The sequence below is a fragment of the Bubalus kerabau genome, chromosome 2 (genome assembly GCF_029407905.1).
Source record: "Bubalus kerabau isolate K-KA32 ecotype Philippines breed swamp buffalo chromosome 2, PCC_UOA_SB_1v2, whole genome shotgun sequence".
Lineage (NCBI taxonomy): Eukaryota > Metazoa > Chordata > Mammalia > Artiodactyla > Bovidae > Bubalus > Bubalus kerabau.
This window is the reverse complement of record NC_073625.1, coordinates 163,150,579-163,171,420: the sequence shown is the minus strand read 5'-3', so window position 1 is coordinate 163,171,420 and position 20,842 is coordinate 163,150,579. Positions and strand designations below refer to the sequence as shown.

At 42.8% G+C, this 20,842-nt stretch overlaps 1 protein-coding gene across 7 annotated transcripts in view; it reads left to right on the top strand.

The window, feature by feature from the left end:
* Nucleotides 1–20,842, top strand: part of MED12L (mediator complex subunit 12L) — a 362,611-nt gene that overhangs the window by 86,091 nt on the left and 255,678 nt on the right. For all 7 annotated transcript variants that reach the window (XR_008710707.1, XR_008710706.1, XM_055569353.1 and 4 more), the window contains one exon: nt 20,369–20,500. Coding sequence is in view for 5 of the 7 variants with exons in the window: in XM_055569353.1 (XP_055425328.1) it covers nt 20,369–20,500 (132 nt within the window). In the remaining 2 variants the exon portion in view is untranslated. The remainder of the gene's footprint in view (nt 1–20,368; nt 20,501–20,842) is intronic.

The following is a 20,842-nucleotide window of genomic DNA, read 5'->3' as shown; positions in this document are numbered from 1 at the left end:
TGTGTTTTCTGATTCATTGTGAGAGAGTCTCGGTAGAAACACCTCAGTATTTCTGTAGTGCGCATTGATGGTACGTCTACCTAATTCTGCCTGTTGATGCAGGTATTGCTGTGTTCTTTTGGTGTGGCGACCTGAAAGTCTCTCTCTTTGTAATAAAGACTTTTTTTTTTAGATAAAAGGCTTTAAGAGTACTAAGCTTTTTTAATACACATGCATGCGTGCGTGCTAAGTCCCTTCAGTCGTGTCCGACTCTTGCTGACCCTGTGGACTGTAGCCCGCCAGACTCCTCTGTCCGTGGGATCCTCTAGGCAAGAAGGCTGGAGTTGGTTGCCATGTCCTTCTCCAGGGGATCTTCCCGATCCAGGGATTGAACGTGCTTCTCTTACATCTCCTGCACCGTCAGGCGGGTTCTTTACCACCAGCGCTACTTTTGAATACGCAGAGGTGGGCTATCTGCAAGGACAGTAGGGACACCGGCGTTCAGGGTGTCCTTGTAGATTGCTGAGCTTCCTGAGCTTCCTGCACTAAGTGTTGAGTCAGGACGGTGTGGTTCCTTGGAGGGAATTTGACCAAATCCTCCAGAGCCACTTCAGTTTTGTGGTTGGCCTGACATTTAACTTGCTAATGAATGAACTGACCCACTGCAGGATTCACCCAACCAAGCCAGCCTCTCAGGGAGAAAATGTTGAGTGTCTTATCAAGGACAGAAATGAGGTCTGATGTTTTTGAGTAGTCACACTGTACTGTCTCACACACAGTTGCCTCCAGAGTGGGTCGTTGAGATGAGCAATTGTGATAGGGCTGTGTGTGTGAGAAAAAATGACTAGAACTTCTATTTAGATAACATTTAAAAAGACTTTACACTGTAAGCAACTCTGGTCTAAGTTTTATAATGAACATATAAAAATTATAAATATGTGTATATTGCGAGCATTTACTAAAAAAAGCAAAACGAAACAAAAACCAGCTGAGCCGAGCAGCTGTGTGAGAATTGTTTGGAGGTCGCTGCTCTAAGCTCTTGTCATAAAGGAGTGACCATTCCACATCGGCTGTGGGGAAGCGCGTGTGCCGCTAGAGGGCGCCATATGCCCGGGGCCGCGCTGGAGTCACAGACTTCGTTGGAAGAAACGTCCATGCTACCCATTCAAGAGTGATGATATTGAATGTTGACTCAACTCCAGAAAAATTTGCTGTGTGGGTGGTTGCTTTGTGGTTACTGAGCTGTTTTATGAGTAAGACGAAAACTGCATTTTAAATCCGTGATTCAGACTGGTCACCTTTTCTTAATAATCTATCAGAAAGAGTTAACTGGACAGATCCTTCTGAAATATTTATAACAAGAATTTTTACAATATGACTTTGGCATCTATTTGTGTGTGTATATCAAGGTATGTGTGTATATGCATGTAAACAACAGTGGTTCATCTCTGTTTCCTCTTCACTAGGGTTTACTGTTTTCTTGACTACTGAATTTTATTTATTTCTGAAATTCATGTGTGAGCTGCAGAACTGTTTTGACCCCTGATCAGCTATGTGACTTTGAGCAAGTTGCTAACAGGCAAGTTGTTTGTGCCTTAGTGCCCTTTCTTGCCTTGGCTAGAATACTTCCTTGCTCTATCTGTCTCTAAGAAGACATGAGCACTTTGCCTTAAAAAGTTGTTACTGTTTACGCTAATAACATAACAGTCATTATCAGTATTGTATTGGAAGAACCAATGTGATGAAGCTATAATTCTCTGATGAGTGGTACTTCTGTACAGTGGTGTGGTTAGGATTCAGCTCACTTCTTTAAAATACACTTCCCCTTTGCTGCTTTCATTATTTGTTTTAGGACTTAGACAACATGATAGGCGCAGAACAGCCGAGTAACCTCTGCAGTTGCAGCCAGGCTGAGGTTCATGCTTTCCCAAGTCGTGTGTAGGTAGGGGTGTCTTAGCTCCAGACTGCCAAACCACTTCCCCACATCTCTTTGGGAAACTTGAACTTTACCCCATGGATTCTCTTTTCTCTGGAACTGCTGATTACGGGAAATTCAGTTCTCTGCCTCTCGTGTTGGGTGGGGTGGGGTGGGGGCAGCTGTCCAGATGACACGAGTTCTGAGGTTCAGACCTGTGTGCACTCAGTCTCGGTATTCCGTGAAGGTGCACTGAAAGCAGTGATGCGTGGGATGAAGGCATTTGAGGCCTTAGTCCTGCCCCTGTGGTCCCATAATGAGAGGAGGACAGTGTCCCGTGGGGGCTGTGCTGGGCTGTGGAAAGCATCATTCCCTTACACACCTGCCCCCACACCACCCCCCGATTGCCTTGTCCCAGTGGCCCAGCCTCTGCTTCCGAGTTAGGGCCTTGGTGAAAACACAGAACCCAGAATCCTTGATGTTTACTTATTTTAGAGTGATGCTGCTTGGCTTTGCATTCATTGTGGTGTGAGGTTTTGTGGGCTGCCATGGACAGGGCACCAAGAGGATGGGGCCAAGGTGACCGGGAGAGGGCTGCACTTTCTGAGGAGGGCGCCCTATCTCAGCTTCTGCTTGGTTGTACAGACCCACTGTCGCCTGATCACCCAGCCTTTCAGGGGAGAACCTGGATGTGAGAATTTGTACGTGAATTCTCCCAATCGTCTGTCACTCTGCCAGCCAAGCAGGATGTCTTTGTGGTTACGATGCTATTTTATGAGTAAGACGAAAACTACATTTTAAGTCCTTAATTCAGATTGGTCACCTTTTCTGAGTCACTGGACAGATCCTTCTGAAATCTTTATGACAATTTTTTGCAGTATGGCTTTGGCATCTGTGTGTGTGTGGGGGGGGCTGTGTTTGCTCAGATGCCTGTCACCTTCCAGGCCCTGCTACTTGTTTTATGCAACACTTACTCACATACTTGCCTGTTCAGTGTTTCAGAACCATTTCTGCTCTGCCTGCTGGATGCAGAGAAGACTGATAACCACACGAGGAGGTTGCCATAGGAGCTGTGGGGACCTCCTGAGGATTCCAAGCCCTGACATCCTGTCACACGAGACCCACAGGCAGGAGTCACATTGCTGACCTTAACCCTGAGCAGCAGGGTGGGAGGGCCCCCATCCCCCTTCCAGGGCCCCCAGATCACTTCCTTTCATGTGACTTCTCCCCTGGTTTCTGCTGGCTGTGGTGGGGGAGGGCGGGAAGCAGCTGTGTCTCCGGGTGCCCTGAGGACGTGGATAGAAGGGAAAGTCAAAAGGAGGCAGGAAGAGCGGCCTTTCACTTCTCTATCTGGAGCTGGAGGAAGCCGCCTCTCTCCTAAGTAATGCGAAGGCCGGACGGCACTGGCAGGCGGACGCATGTTCCTCTTCTCTGCTGTTAAATCCAAACGGATATATTTAGTGCTTGTATTTATTTTCTATCCAGGCTGTTCACAGAGCCTTCCCTGGGCAGGTGTGATGAGTTCACACGGGTTTTTTTTGAACGGAGAGTCCAGAGCAGGCCTTCCTTCAGCTCTGGTCCAGGCCTCCGGGGCCAGTCTGGCTCCGTATCAGTATGGCTGCAGGACTCGGCCCACGTGGTCCACAGAACCAAAGCCCCGTGTCTGTTCTGTCCCAGCTGTGCTTGTTCCGTGTTTCCTCCTGTAAGTGCAGGGCTCTGCAGGCCCAGGGCAGCATTCCTCCTGCTCAGTAGCATATCATCAGCCTTGAGCACTGCGCCGGAGCCCGGCAAGCCCTTGGGAGACATTTACTGAGTCGGTGTTTTGGGTGCTTGTAAAAAGGCTGCTAGGACCATGAACTGGAAGCAGCCACCCCTCTGAAGGCTTTGGCTTAGGTGGGCGGGTGTGAGGGCAACCAAGATCTATGTAGTATGTCAGGTTTGCCAGGGATTCAGGCACGAGAGGTCATGTAGAGGTGCAGGTGGCAGGGTGCAGGCAGGACAGCTCTCCACTGCGAGGCAGAGGCAGAGGCAGAGGGTCAGTACGTTTCCTTGGTGGCATCGCAGACAATTCACCTACCTTGATGAGTCTCAGTTCTTTGTTTGTGAAATGGGTATTCTGTCTGCTGATGATGGGAAAATTGCGCAAAACTGTATGGATGAAACATTTCAATATTTTATAGCTGCTAGACAGGTACTCAATAAATGCCACCTGCTGTCCTGACCGATGGGTTTAGGGAGGCAGTGAAAGACTCCAGAGAGATGGAAGCAATGTGATCCCTTGGGACCTCTGTAGGTGTGCATGCATGCACGTGCACACACATGCACCCTTCTACCGATCTCATGCACACACACATACCCACTCATCTCTCACACACACCCTTCTACCCATCTCTCTCACACACACACCCCTCTACCCATCTCACATGTGCACACACACCCCTTTACCCATTTCATGCGCCCACACACACCCCTCTCTACCCATCTCATGCATGCACACACATACCCCTGTGCCCATCTCTCACACACACACCCCTCTACCCATCTTATGCACACTTGCACACACACACCTACACACCCACACACCTCTGCTCATCTCACAATCCACCAGTCCATAAAGCACAGCCTAGACCTGTCAGCCTTTTTCACGTTCTTGGATTCTCACAGAGGCTTTACCCTCTGTAGGGAAGCAGTTGGACAGAATCAGCTCTCCTCCCCAGGCACTGTGTCTGAGTACTGTGTTATAAGAGAGGTATGCTCATTTCAGTGCTTAGGATTTTTTTTTTAATGTTGTTGAAGAAAAAGTCACCTTTTAAAGACCAAGAATCAAGACTTATGTGTGCAACTTACTTGCTCACTTGTATCTGACTCTGCGACTCCATGGACTTTATGTAGCCAAGCAGGCTCCTCGGTCCATGGGATTCTCCAGGCAAGAATTCTAGGGTGGATTGTCATTTCCTTCTCCAGGGGATCTTCCTGACACAGGGATCTCCTGCACTGGCAGGTAGATTCTTTACTACTGTACCACCTGGGAGCCCTGTAGTCAAGATAAGGAGGTCAAATGAGGCAAAAGTCAAGCAAACTAGCAAAATATCACATGTCTGGCTCCCATTAAGGTGCCCAGTGCTGAGCTGTTAGGACACTTGTCAGTGCTGCTCATGGCCCACCTGGAGCTTGTGGAGCCTCAGAAGGTAGCCATCTTCCTGCTGGATGTCCAACAGAAGCATTGCTAATGTTTTACAGCTGCTGTTTTCTTCTTCCTTAAACTAAGTCTATTAGGTAACGGGCATAACATACTTAGGGGAGAAAGTGGTGTGTCCAGACATGTGGACTTTGCTGTTACTGAATCCATTTAGACTGGGGTGGGCCTCTCAGTTTTTCTTTTTTCTTCTAACTTTTCTTGAATAATTTTTGGCACTAGGCACCGCTGTAAGAAATTTTCCCTGGCCAGTGAGACACCTGTTAAAAAACTTTGTTTGTTTTTTAATTTTCTACTTTACAGATGCAGGAACCAAAGCTTAAGAGGATGAGTAAATAGTCTAAGCTCGCATGCAACTCACTGGTGGGCAAACAGGGACTGGAGCCCTAAATGGTTCCGAACAGTGTTCTTAACTAGTACGTTCTGTTTCTTGTGCTGTTTCTCAAAAAATTTTTTGGTAGATATGTTCATTTGTGTTATATAGATCTATTTTAAATTGTTTTTTTATTTTTTGGGTGCACTGGGTTTTTGTTGCTGCGTGCAGGCTTTCTCTAGTTGTGGCAAGCAGGCTTCTCATTGCAGTGGCCTCTCTCGTTGCAGAGGACAGGCTCTGGGGTTTGCGGCCTTTTGTAGTTGCAGCTTGCAGGCTCAGTAGCTGTGGTGCACGGGCTTAGTTGCTCTGCAGCATGTGGAATCTTCCTGAACCAGGATTTGAACCTATGTCCCGTGCATTGGCAGGTGGCCTCCCAAGTAATTTGTCTCACTGTTTTCTGGACCACCAAGTAATTTGTCCCACTGTTTTCTGGACCACCAAGAAAATTTGAGTGCTGCTTCTTTTAAAAAAAAACCCGTTTGATTTCAGGTAACTGTAGCTGAACACACGTGTCAGATGTAATTTTGGGAAAAGGAGGCAAAAACTTTTGTAATTGTCATGAACAGTTTCCATATTGATATAGGCATATTGGTTTGTGGGAATATCCTCTAACTGATTTTAAAAGCTTGGCAATTTTAACATAATATTTACCTTAGACAATCCCTCAAGTTGAAAAATTTGGCCTTTGTAGGGTATCACAACTAGAAGGCCAGTTCAGATGTGGATGTGGATCCTGGCTTCGCTATAGAGTAGTTGGATGGCCCCAGCCTGGTTACTGGGCAGCCCACTCCAGTATTCTTGCCTGGAGAATCCCATGGACAGAGGAGCCTGGCAGGCTACAGTCCATAGGGTTGCAAAGACTTGGACACAACGGAGGTGACTTAGCACACAGCAAGCGGTGTCACTGTCTTTGTACACTGGCCTTAGTAATAGACTGCACTCCCCATGGTGGCATATGGTTAGCACTTAGCAAATGCCACTTGTTATGTTCTTAACTGGGCAACTTTAGTTGTCAGGTGAGTTGAACCTAGCACTGTGTCTTAGAAATTTACATTTCCCTTCTTATCTGTAGGTTTCTTTCATTCATCATAAGAGGCAAGCAGTAAAGTTTATTGTACCATATGGTGACAGCTTTTGGAAATAAGCCTACTGTTTCACTTATTTTCGGTTTGAGAGATGTGGCACTTTTCAAGGACCTGGAGTGATTTACTTTGTGATTCTAATGCATCTCAAATGACTGCTGTTGTGTCATTTCGTATTTCTCCAAACGGTTTTCTTTATTCATTTTATTATTTAAATGATGTTGATTTAACTGAGGGATGACAAATTAATGACAGTTGACTTAGATACTCAGAGCAATTGTTTTAATTTTCTTATCTACTTCCTATCTTCTCAGAACTCGGAGTAGTACTGTTTTTAACTGCTGCTTGAAAAAAAACAAAGGGAAGTCATTTTTTTGCTTTTGTGGTATATGTTTTTTTCCTTAGATGTCATAGGACCTAAGACTATCAACATTGATTCTAAGGATGTGAAACCAAGAAAAACTTTTTCTGCTCAAAAATCAGCTGTCCCAAATATCTTTTGGAAATGTACATATGGAAATGCTCATAGAAAACAAAGATTTTTAAAAAAATGAATACTACTTATACTTAAATAATACATCTTCTGAGTGTGTGGTTAATAATCTTTATATGGTGATTCTGTTAGAAATACTACTTGTGACTGTGTACAACAGACTTATGTTCTGTTAGCATTTGAGACCAGTTTTTACCTTATGTAACTCTTGAAATTCATCCAGGTCTCCATACATGTGCCTCAGGTTGCAAACCATGTGACTTGCTAATATCATTACATATTATTATCATTACGTACCATATTATTTATTGGTGCTGTAATGTGAAGTATGTTTTTGTCCAGAGACGACCATTTTGTTTAATGTTGACTAAGAGTGATCAATTACATTTATAAACATGCCCTTTTAGTCTCAGATTAAAAAGCTATTAAAGAGCTTTATTCAGTATCTGATCTCAAGTGCTTTTTGTTTGCTGTTGCCTACAGTAATGAGTCATTGATTTTTCCTATCCTTTTTATGGTACTGTTTTATAATGTAGTATGTTAAGAGATTTTTTTTTGGTTTTAAAATAGTCTTACCAGGTACCTTGTAATTACTGAAGGAAGCCTGCCTCTCAGATGTAGTTGCCAGTTTTTTTCCTTTTTTGTTAAAGAATAGACCTGTGGTTAGTTTTTAGAGATTATTAGATTATTGAGTGATTGAGTAAGAAACGAATTAAACTTAATCTAATTTAGTCTGTGTCCGCCCTCTCCTAGGAAAGAAAAAAGTGTATCAAGTCCCCCTTATGACAAGAATCTCTCTTTGCATTTGGAGTATCTTTATTACAGATGTAGGTAACAGCATTAATGATGGTTGCAGCAAGATTAATAATGGTTTTAGTTTATTTGTTTATGCCTGCACTAGGTCTTCATGGCTTTGTGCTGGCTTTTTCTCGTTCTGACGAGCAGGGCCTATTCTCTAGTTGGGGCGCGTGAGCTTCTCCTTGTGGTGGCTTCTCTTGTGGCAGAACTTGGACTCTAGGGTTCTCTGGACCTTAGTAGTTGCCGTGCATGGGCTTCGTTGCCCTGTGGCTGTGGGACTAGGGATCTGACCTGTGTCCCTTACATTGACAGGTGGAGTCTTAACCACTAGACCACCAGGGAAGTTCCTAAATTTTAGTATTTTGCCCCTAGGAGTGGGGCCCATGCTTATGAGGCCAGATGGACAGTGCTGTTAGTTGAAGGGTCTTGTTGTTGTTCAGCTGCTAAGTCATGTTTGACTCTTGGTGACCCCATGGACTGCAACATGTCAGGCTTCCCTGTCCTTCACCATCTCCCAGAGTTTGCTCAGACTCGTGTACATTTGATTCAGTGATGCTATCTAACCATCTCATCCTCTGTTGTCCCCTTCTTCTGCTGCCCTCAATCTTTCCCAGCATCAGAGTCTTTTCCAATGAGTTAGCTCTTTGCATCAGATTGGAGCTTCAGCATCAGTCCTTTCAATGAATATTCAGAATTGATTTCCTTTAGGATAGACAGGTTTGATCTCCTTGCTGTCCAAGGGACTCCCAAGAGTCTTCTTTAGCACCACAATTCGAAAGCATCAATTCTTTTGTGCTCAGTCTTCTTTATGGTCCAACTCTCACAACTATACATGACTACTGGAAAAACTATAGCTTTGACTATACAGACCTTTGTTGGCAAAGTATTGTCTCTGCTTTTTAATTATCTGTCAAGGTTTGTCATAGCTTTTCTTCCAAGGAACAGCTGTCATTTAATTTCATGACTGCAGTCACTGTCCGTTGTGATTTTGGAGACCAAGAAAATAAAATCTGTCACTGTTTCCACTTTTTATCCATCTAGTTGCCATGAAGTGATGGGACCAGATGCCATGATCTTCGTTTTTGGAATGTTGAGTTTTAAGCCAGCTTTTCACTCTCCTCTTTCACCCTCATTAAGAGGCTCTTTAGTTCCTCTTCACTTTCTGCCATTAGAGTGGTATCCTCTGCATACCTTAGGCTGTTGATATTTCTCCCAGCAATCTTAATTCCAGCTTGTGCTTCATCCAGCTTGGCATTTTGCATGATGTACTCTGCATATAAATTAAATAAGAAGGGTGACAACATATGGCCTTGACATACTCCTTTTCCAATTTTGAACCAGTCTGTTGTTCCATGTCTGGTTCTAACTGTTGCTTCTTGACCTGCATACAGGTTTCTCAGGAGGCAGGTAAAGTGGTCTGGTAGTGCCATCTCTTTTTTAATGAATTTTCCACAGGTGGTTGTGATTCACACAGTCAAAAGCTTTAGCGTAGTTAATAAAATAGAAATAGATGTTTTTCTGGAATTCTCTTGCTTTCTCTATGATCCAGTGGATGTTGGCAGTTTGAGCCCTGGTTTTTCTGCCTTTTGTAAATCCAGCTTGTACATCTGGAATTTCTCGGTTTATGTACTGTTGAAGCCTGGCTTGGAGAATTTTGAGCCTTACTTTGCTAGCATGTGAAATGAGCAAAATTGTAAAGTAGTTTGAACATTCTTTGGTATTGTCTTTCATTTGGATTGGAATGAAAACTGACCTTTTTCCGTCCTGTGGACACTGTGGAGTTTTCCAAATTTGCTGACATACTGAGTGTAGCACTTTTAACAGCAGCATCTTTTAGAATTTGGAATACCTCAGCTAGAATTCTGTCACCTCCACTAGCTTTGTTTGTAGTAATGCTTCCTAAGGTCCTCTTGACTTCACACTCCAGGATGTCTGGCTCTACGTGAGTGACCATACCATCGTGGTTATCTGGGTCATTAAGACCTTTCTTGTATACGTCTTCTTTTATACTTGCCTTCTCTTTTTAATCTCTTCTGCTTCTGTTATGTCCTTATCCGTTTCTGTTCTTTATTGTGCCTGTCCTTAAATGAAATATTCCCTTGGTATCTCCAATCTTCTTGAAGCGATCTCTAGTCTTTCCCATTTTATTGTTTTCCTCTATTTCTTTGCATTGTTCATGTAAGAAGGTTTTCTTATTTCTCCTTGCTCTTCTCTGGAACTCGGCATTCAGTTGGGTAAGGATCTTACTGATTTTGGAATTTTGGGTCGGTGCTCTCTCATTTGTTTTCTTTATGGAAGTTATTTCTTCTTGTGATTTCTATACAGATAATACATGAAGACATTCTTGATATCAAGAAGTCCCTTTCAGCCCACAGCTCGGATTCGTCTTCCACTCTTTTGCCCAGATGTGGGGGCATTTTGGCATGTGTCCCCACTGTGGAGACAGATAGCTTAGATTTGACTCTTAGGTCTGTGACCTATTAATAGCATCTTTAAGACATTTAATAAGTTACTTAACCTTTGGCCGCAGTTTACTCAACAATCATAGGGTTGTTGTGGAAGTATCAGAGCAGAGCAGACTGTATAACAAATACTCATTACATACAGAAGCTGAAACAACTGTGCGTGTTGGTGTATATCCCTTGGATACTTTACGTTTGTGTACTTGTATATGAGCACTTAACAACCACAGTAGGTTCAGTTCAGTTCAGTTGCTCAGTCGTGTCCGACTCTTTGCAACTCCATGAATCACAGCACGCCAGGCCTCCCTGTCCATCACCAACTCTCAGAGTTCACTCAAACTCATGTCCATCGAGTTGGTGATGCCATCAAGCCATCTCATCCTCTGTCATCCCCCTCTCCTCCTGCCCCCAATCCCTCCCAGCATCAGGGTCTTTTCCAATGAGTCAACTCTTCCCATGAGGTGGCCAAAGTATTGGAGTTTCATCTTTAGCATCATTCCTTCCAGTGAACACCCAGGACTGGTCTCCTTTAGGATGGACTGGTTGGATCTCCTTGCAGTCCAAGGGACTCTCAAGAGTCTTCTCCAACACCACAGTTCTTTGGCACTCAGCTTTCTTTATAGTCCAGCTCTCACATTGAAAGGTTATTGTTGAATCACGCGAAGACACCGGGATTCTTGGCCCCCGGAGGAGAAGAATTCAATCCGGGGCCAGAGACGAGGCTTGATTGCTTAGAGCTTTTGTGTAATAAAGTTTTATTAAAGTAAAAAGGAGATAGAGAAAGCTTCTGACATAGGCATCAGAAGGGGGCAGAAAGACTACCTGCTTGCTAGTGTTAACAATGAGGTTATATAATCCAAAGAATGTCTGGAGGTTGTAAAGACCTCATCAGACCTACTCCCACAATTTACATTTTAAGATAACACTGTCCTCAGGCAAGATACATCCTTGTAAAGACCAGGTCTACTCCCATAATTAACATTTTAAGATAACAGAAGGTTGAATCCAAAGACTGTCCTTAGGCAGGATACATTATTGTTATATAATCCTAAGGACTGTGGAGAAAGAAAAAAAGTTTGTCCTTTCTTCCTCCTTGAGAATTCCAGACCCCTCTCTCCTTGGGGACCCCTAGACTCCCTATCAACCTGCTTAGGAAATGACTCTCTCAACATCCATACATGACCACTGGAAAAACCATAGCCTCCGGTTCTGCACCGTCGCATTCCTTCTCTAACACATGCTAGATGAGATGATTGTACAAGGCAGGGATCTGTCTTTTCAATTTTCAGTATCTACTGCAGCCCCTGGCACACAGTAGATTAAATAGATATTGTTAATCAAACAGTAAAAGCAAGGCAGGCTTCCCTGGCTGCTCAGATGGTAAAGAATGTGCCTGCAGTGCAGGAGACCTGGGTTCACTCCCTGGGTTGAAAAGATAGCAGGTGGATTCTTTACCACTGAGCCACCAGGAAAGCCCTCTTGACCCCTTAGTTTGATGCTTTTTCTCTGACTGTAACTTTATGAGTCATGGCTCAGTTTCTCTGTGTCTCTCTCCTGGTCTTGTATATCCCATTTGCCTGTGTGTGGTTACATGCTAGGAGGTACGTGCTGTGGATTTTGTCATCTTCCTACTATCTGTCAAAGTACCAATATGAAAAGTTCTCTGTTACTTGAAGACTCCAACTCTGGCTTATAGTGTTTGGGATGATGAAGTACTTTTCTTGAATGGTGCAGAGGTGTGGTTTTCTTTCCTAATGGGTATTTAAAGCCAGCAGCCATGAAGCTGTGTTGTGAAAGATACGTATCACATGGAAATAAATATTTTTGCACAGGGCAACAGACTACTGTGATGCTGGAAGCACCGAGTGTGGGCGGGAAAGCCCAGAGAAGCTCGGAGCCATCGTGCACCTGGGGCAGGGTCGAGATGACCTTCCAGCTTGTTTTAATACCATGTTGTTCTACCACCGGTGTGATGGAAAAACCCGAATGATCTTTTTGGCCAACCCAGTAGTTTATTGGCCTTCTCTGGTGACTCAGAGGTATAGAATCTGTTTGCCAACGGAGGAGACAGAAGAGATGCAGGTTCGATCCCTGGGTTGGGAAGATACCCTGGAGGAGGGCATGGCAACCCACTCTAGTATTCTTGCCTGGAGAATTCCATGAATAGAGGAGCCTGGCTGGCTACAGTCCATGAGGTTGAAATGAGTTGGACTCAATTGAAACGAGTCCAGATAACCTCAGATATGCAGATGACACCACCCTTATGGCAGAAAGTGAAGAAGAACTAAAGAGCTTCTTGATGAAAGTGAAAGAGGAGAGTGAAAAAGTTGGCTTAAAGCTCAACATTCAGAAAACTAAGATCATGGCATCTGGTCCCATCACTTCATGGCAATTAGATGGGGAAACAATGGAAACAGTGACAGACTTTATTTTCTTGGGCTCCAAAATCACTGCAGATGGTGACTACAGCCATGAAATTAAAAGACGATCCTTGGAAGAAAAGTTATGACCAACCTAAACTGCATATTAAAAAGCAGAAACACTACTTTGCCAACAAAGGTCCATCTAGTTCAAAGGTATGGTTTTTCCAGTGGTCATGTATGGATGTGAGAGTTGGGTGATAAAGAAAGCTGAGTGCCGAAGAATTGATGCTTTTGAAATGTGATGTTGGAGAAGACTCTTGAGAGTCCCTTGGACAGCAAGGAGATCCAACCAGTCCATTCTAAAGGAGATCAGTCCTGAATATTCATTGGAAGGACTGATGCTGAAGCTGTAACTCCAATACTTTGGCCACCTGAAGTGAAGAACTGACTCATTTGAAAGACCCTGATGCTGGGAAAGATTGAAGGTGGGAGGAGAAGGGGATGACAGAGGATGAGATGGTTGGATGGCATCACTGAATTAATGGACATGAGTTTGAGTAAACTCTGGAGTTGGTGACGGACAGGGAGGCCTGGTGTGCTGTAGTCCATGGGGTCGCAAGGAGTTGGACATGACTGAGCGACTGAACTGAACTGTGCTGAGGCCTTTTATCATCCAGAGTGTTTCACAAGACTGAGCGGAGAGCAGTGCATGTTGTCAGTCCCTGGTAGAGTGATTTTTTTTTTCCTTGTGTTCAAAGAATTGCCCCAAGTCTTCACTGCCCATCAAAGACCCAAATCCAGACCGTCACACTGAAGATGAGTGGGTGAGGCACTATAATTAATAACTGGTTTCATGAACTACTTGTGGCAGGTGAAGGGGCAGTACCCCCAGAAGAAGCAGGAGTGCTGTTCCCAGAAGGAGGAGAGGATGGTGGGTGGGCCGAGCTTGCACCTCGTCTGAGGTCTGAGAACTTCCCTTCTTGCGAGGCAGCAGCAGTAGTCGTGTACCTCTGACTTCCTCTTTCCTGTGTTCCGTTGCAAGCCTGTCTTATCTGCCTTTCCTATTTATGCATCTTTACTTAGATATTGAAATATTACTCTTTGCCGCAGAAAAATAAAAACAAAGCAAACATCACAAAAGTTCCGCTAGTTCCACTGCTGAAAGCAGTTCTCTGACTTCTGAACCATCTGTGTGGATCTTTCTCTTCCTGTCAGGTCACCTGGTTTTCTCTGATTTGATCCATTAGGTGCCCCTTTCAAATTCTGGAGGGAAAGTTTGTCAATCTGGGGAGCTGGGAGGGGGAAGTGTCTTGGTATTATGCTTCATGGTTGTCTGGAAAACTCAAATGTTTTTACTATTTTGTGGTACTCTTTGGTGAGTTATCATTAAATTCTTTTTCTTAGGTTTTTAATCTTGTTTATTGTAGCCTTCCTGTAATTGCCATTTAATCAGCAGTCCTCTGCCCCTGTAATTCTTTGAAGCTCCACATTACTTTTTTTTTTTTTAAATTGACTTATAGTTCCTTTACAATGGAGTGCTTCTACTGTACAGCAAAGTGAATAGCTATACCCCACTTTTTGGGTGTCTGTCCCATTTCAGTCACCAGAGAACATTACTTTGCATAGATTTCTCTGTGCTTTGAGTAGATTCTCATTAGTTAATGTATTTTATACATAATATCAGTACTATATGTACAAGTCAATGTTAGCCTCTCAATTCATCCAGTCCCCTTGGTGTCCATATATTTGTTCTCTAGGTTTGTGTCTCTATTTCTGCTTTGCAAATAAAATCATCCAGAGAAAAACATAATTGGAAAAAATATGCACCCCATTGTTCAACACTACTTGCTACTGCTGTAACAAGTTATCAAAAGTTTAGTGGCTTAAAACAGCACAAACTTACCCTTTTATGGTTCTGGAGGTTATGATCTTGAAAGAAAGTGTTAGTAGCTCAGTCGTGTCTGACTCTTTGTGACACTGTGGACTGTACAGTCCATGGAATTCTCCAGGCCAGAATACTGGAGTGTATAGCCTTTCCCTTCTCCAGGGATCTTCCCAGCCCATATCTCTTGCATTGTAGGTGGATTCTTTACCAGCTGAGCTACAAGGGAAGCTCGATTATTATCTTACTGGGCTCTAATCAAGGGGTTCGCTGTGCTGTGTTCCTTATACGGGCCCTTGGGAAGAAATTGTTTCCTTCTGTTTTCCAGTCTCTAGAGATCACCAATATTCCTTAGCTTGTGTCACCTTGCTGCATCTGCAGAATCAACAAAGTGGCCCCTTCACGTCTCTCCCTGCCTCTGAGTCCTGTTTCCGTTGTTGCATGTCTAACTCTGACTTTCCTGCTTTTCCCTTTTCTTTTAGAAGCTTCTTTGTGATTAACTTGGGCCTGCTCACATCTGGGGGAATCCCCGCTTCCTAGGCTCTTATCTCAATCACATCTATTACAGAATCCCCTTTTTTCATTTACAGTAACATACTCACATATCCTGAGCTTAGGACATGCACCTCTTTAGGGTGGGGGATTATTCTGCCTACCACATACTTATTTCTCCTTTTGTTCTTCTCAGTTTTTTAAATTCCATTTTTTTCCTTCTCTCTCTCTTTTTTTGTTTTTTGTTTTTTTGGCTTGCCACTCGACTTATGGAATTCTAGTTCCCCAACCAGGGATTGAACCTGAAACTGGGTCCCAGCAATGAAAGCACAGAGTCCTAACCCCTGAACTACCCCTGTTCATCTCGGATTTGAAATTTAACTCATTCCTCAAGCCTTTTCTTGAAAACCACTTTCTGAAACAAACAACTAATGATTTCCTTCCATCTCCTCTCTCTGCTTCTGTTAAATGTTTTTGGCTTTCTGAGATGATTTTTATTTTCTTTTTTTAATGCATCCAAATTATTTATATACAAGTATGACTGTCCCACTTAATGTGTCATATCATTGAACACAGGTTTAGTTCTTATCTTGAGCTGCTAAATTACCTCAAATTTTTGCCTTGAAGTTATTTTGTTTTAAAATAATATTTATTCAATTTCATTTTACTTATTGTTTTAAAGAAGAGGTGCTTCATATTTTTAGATATTTGTTTACAGGATAAGAGTGCATTTCAACTTCCCATATTTGAAGGTATGATGTCCTATTGACAGTTACTCAAATTAACTTGTAATATAGCATCTGGCAGGCAAATTGAAGTGGTCCTCTAATAATTTTCTAAAAATTCTTTAGAGCAGAGCATTGCTGGGGCTGGGGGTGAAGGGTATCTGTACATGGGTATCTGTCGGTATGCCTGTTGACCATGTCTGATGGGGTGTACTTTGGGGCTGGTGTTCAGAGTAAAATAAGCAGGAGCTCCTCCTCATTTTTGATAAGCAGCAGAATCTAGAAAAGACCTCTTGCTGAAACCACTTAAAATGTAAATCAAAATTTTCTATAAATATGGGGGTAGGAGGATGTTTGAATGGGAAGTTAGCTTAGAAAGTAATGCTAAACTTTAAAAATTCATGTTATAACAATTTTTCAATAGTAAAGAACAAAATGCTTTATGACTCATATATAAATATAAATGTAATTATTCATATTGCAGAGATAGTTTGCTTTCTCTGCAGGTTGGTATAATAATATCACCTGATTTTCCAATATGATCTTCTTCGAAGTTAGTCATTAAACTTTTTTAATATCTTACTGTTTCTTTTAAAATTGGCACCTACTGAGCCTGCCTCTTATTCCTCCACTCCAACATCCTAAGGAAAGAGTGGCACCATTTGGCAGGCTGTTTGATACTCAGAAAGGCGTGGACTTTTTGGAATCTGGCCAGTGTTGGGAAATACTTACTGGTAAAATAGATTTTGAGATGTATAACTTTTTATGGGCACAAATGATTAAAATTTTATATTTTAAAACTCATCTTTTAGCAGCATGTCTCCCTGATTTTCTTAATTCCTAATGAGTACGTTTTGAGGCCAAAAGCTGCTACTCACTCAAGCTGCAGTGAGTAGACTGCAGGCCTGTTTCTTCATGTTTGTATCTTGATGTCTATAAACTAGCATAGATGGATGCTCATCACCTATGAGGGGCTTCCCTGGTAGCTCAGCTGGTAAAAAATCTGCCCGCAAGACAGGAGACCTGGGTTCAATTCCTGGGTTGAGAAGATCCACTGGAGAAGGGATAGGCTATCCACTCCAGTATTCTTGGGCTTCCCTTGTGGCTCAGCTGGTAAAGAATCTGCGGGCAGTGCAGGAGACCTGGGTTCAGTCGCCCGTGTGATGTGGAAGTGCAGGTGCCTAGACTCAGTCACTTTCCTCCCCCACCTTCAGAACACTTTGCTGCTTTACAATGAGTTCCCTTTTCTGCTTTTCCCTCTAGAGGGTAAATTTTTTGAGAACAAGGGCCAGATGTTTAAAATTTTGGTTTCCTCAAAGACTAGCATATCCTGGGTGCTTAATAAGTGTTCTTGGAAATGAATTCTCTTTTTCTTAAGACTGATTTTCTAGCATATTTCTGCCCCAAACCAGTGGTCAGTTTCTGTATGTGTTAAAAAGAAGTCTTTTCCTTTATAGTTTCTTTTCTGTGTGTTTCCAGGTCAAGCAGAGCCTGTTACTTAAGTTGAGTGAGTCAGTTATTCTTTGGTAGCACATTTTCATTTTGTTTGATGCAGAGGGAAAATAAAAAAAAAATATAGATGTAGACATGTAAATGTAGACATGTAGTAGACATGTAATGCAGACATTATAAATGTAGACATGATGCACATTGCTGATGAATTTATTTAAAACTGTTGGCTTTGTTTTTAAAGTAAGTTCTTTTGTTCTAATATTATAAAGCTAAGCATGCAGTGCATCACTGCATTGACATTTATATTTTTGCTTTTCCTGGGATTAGATTGAATCCAGGAAGTCATTCCTCCCAATTTGTTTTCTTTTTAAAAATGTTGTGTTGTCTTTATAGTTTGTAATTGAAATACTTCTCTTGTTTTCCAATCCCAAAGAAAGGCAATGCCAAAGAATGCTCAAACTACCACACAATTGCACTCATCTCACACGCTAGTAAAGTAATGCTCAAAATTCTCCAAGCCAGGCTTCAGCAATATGTGAACCGTGAACCGCATGATGTTCAAGCTGGTTTTAGAAAAGGCAGAGGAACCAGAGATCAACTTGCCAACATCCACTGGATCATGGAAAAAGCTAGAGAGTTCCAGAAAAGCATCTATTTCTGCTTTATTGACTATGCCAAAGCCTTTGACTGTGTGGATCACAATAAACTGTGGAAAATTCTGAAAGAGATGGGAATACCAGATCACCTGACCTGCCTCTTGAGAAATCTGTATGCAGGTCAGGAAGCAACAGTTAGAACTGGACATGGAACAACAGACTGGTTCCAAATAGGAAAAGGAGTTAGTCAAGGCTGTATATTGTCACCCTGTTTATTTAACTTATATGCAGAGTACGTCATGAGAAACTCTGGGCTGGAAGAAACACAAGCTGGAATCAAGATTGCCGGGAGAAATATCAATCACCTCAGATATGCAGATGACACCACCCTTATGGCAGAAAGTGAAGAGGAACTAAAAAGCCTGGTGTTGAAAGTGAAAGTGGAGAGTGAAAAAGTTGGCTTAAAGCTCAACATTCAGAAAACGAAGATCATGGCATCTGGTCCCATCACTTCATGGGAAATAGATGGGGAAACAGTAGAAACAGTGTCAGACTTTATTTTTCTGGGCTCCAAAATCACTGCAGATGGTGACTGCAGCCATGGAATTAAAAAACGCTTACTCCTTGGAAGGAAAGTTATGACCAACCTAGATAGCATATTCAAAAGCAGAGACGTTACTTTGCCAACAAAGGTCCGTCTAGTCAAGGCTGTGGTTTTTCCAGTGGTCATGTATGGATGTGAGAGTTGGACTGTGAAGAAGGCTGAGCGCCGAAGAATTGATGCTTGTGAACTGTGATGTTGGAGAAGACTCTTGAGAGTCCCTTGGACTGCAAGGAGATCCACCCAGTCCATTCTGAAGGAGATTAGCCCTGGGATTTCTTTGGAAGGAATGATGCTGAAGCTGAAACTCCAGCCACCCCATGTGAAGAGTTGACTCATTGGAAAAGACTCTGATGCTTGGAGGAACTGGGGACAAGAGGAGAAGGGGACGACAGAGGATGAGATGGCTGGGTGGCATCACTGACTCGACGGACGTGAGTCTGAGTGAACTCCTGGAGTTGGTGATGGACAGGGAGGCCTGGTGTGCTGCGATTCATAGGGTCGCAAAGAGTCGGACATGACTGAGCGATTGATCTGATCTGATCTTTTACATTAAAAGATTCAGAGCTCTTTTTGAGATATCTGCTCTAGATAATTTCACATTTCTTTGTTTTAAGATAAAGAATTTGAGTTTAGGATAGGAAGTGTAAAAATCTTGGAATAAACTGATTTTCATGGTCTGAATTGTCTGCTGGTATTTAAAAGCTGAGTAGGGATTCTTATCCTGGGATTATTCTTGAATGTCTTGTCAGAGCCCACAAACCATCTGAAATGTTGTGCTAAAGTACATGTGTGTATATGTAAGTTTTTCTTGGGCCTGTGCCATAGCTGCCGTAGTCTTCATTGAGCTTATGAATTCTGGAAAGTTAAGAACGTCTCACATAGCATATAAATGCTGGTACTGTGACTGTCTGGCCCTTTTGGCATAGTGTTTATGCAACTGGATGAATGTTAAAAATATACAGTTGATGTTCTGTGTCTAGAGGCATAGGTCCTCTACAAGAAAGGTGAAATTGCACAAAAGGACAATCCCCCTTCTTACTGTAAACCCCCGCCATAACCGTTGCTTGGGTCCCTGTGACCGTTCTCTGACTCTTCTCGTCCTCAGTGTGTGGTGTCATGTCTAGGCCACGGCAGTTACAGCTGGTAGTTCTGGTGGCAGTGCTGAGCCCTACACAGGTGTGGGCTCCCATCTTTTGTTAACTGAGTCTGCTTGTAACTCTTGCTCCTTTCTGTGCCTGGGTGTCACTCTTCATGCTTGTTGTTTCTAAGGCAGCAGGTTTTGATCAGCAGCCCAGTCTCCCCTCCAGTTTGTTCTTTGCAATTGCTCCTTGGACTGGGCAACTCGCTAGCCTGGCTTGTTGGGATTATGTGTTGATTGAGACTGTGACTAAGGGCCTGAGGGGGTCAGCAGCGGAGTGAAGCTGGTACTTGGGCTTTGTACCAGCTGTTCTTTTTTTTTTGAGGTTTTTATATATTTATATATATATATATATATATATATATATATATATTTTATTTCTATTTTTTATTTATTTTAGTTGGAGGCTAATTACTTTACAATATTGTGGTGGTTTTTGCCATACATTGACATGAATCAGCCATGGGTTTGCACGTGTTCTTGATATTCAGTAGTCGATGTCCCTTTCTGCTTCCTTTGAATTCTGGAGGCTTGATGGGGCTGGGTTATGATCTGTGCAAGTGAAGGCATATACAAGGAAACTCCAGTTCTCTTGGAATTATCACAGACTCAGCTGTTCTAAGTGATTTCCGTCCTTGTGACTAAAGTTTTACTCTTTATACCTCAATTGAAATAGATCTGGGAACACTTTCTGAAATGACTGTAATAAGATAGAAAGCTTCAACAGTTTAAACATTCTGTTGCTTGCATCCTGAGTCTCATTTATCAGGTGAACGTTGCGTGTGACATGGCGGGTACCCGTTTCTCTTGGTCCTTAGGTTGCCCCCAACGATGAAGCTGTGGTGACCCTGCTGTGTGAATGGGCTGTGAGCTGTAAGCGGTCAGGCAAGCACAGGGCAATGGCTGTGGCGAAACTCCTGGAGAAGAGACAAGCGGAAATCGAGGCAGAGGTAGACGTGACTTTCTTTCTACTTGTTAATAATACTGCTTTGAATGGGATTGTTTCTTACTTTCATTGTGCTTTTTTTTTTTCTTTTCTTTTTAAAAGAAAAAGGAAGAATGTACAAATTCACATAAGGACTTCATAGCATGACCCCTCTAAGTTGATGAAGCCCGTAATTTATATTCTGGACTAATTTAAAATCAAACTTCAAAATCTGACTTAGAATGGAAATCTCCTTCTGTGAGGTTAAGACGTGCACACATACATATATGTCTGTACTTTTGGTGTTATATATCGTTTATGTATATATGCACACGTGTGTTTAATGAATATGGAAATACTTTCTTGA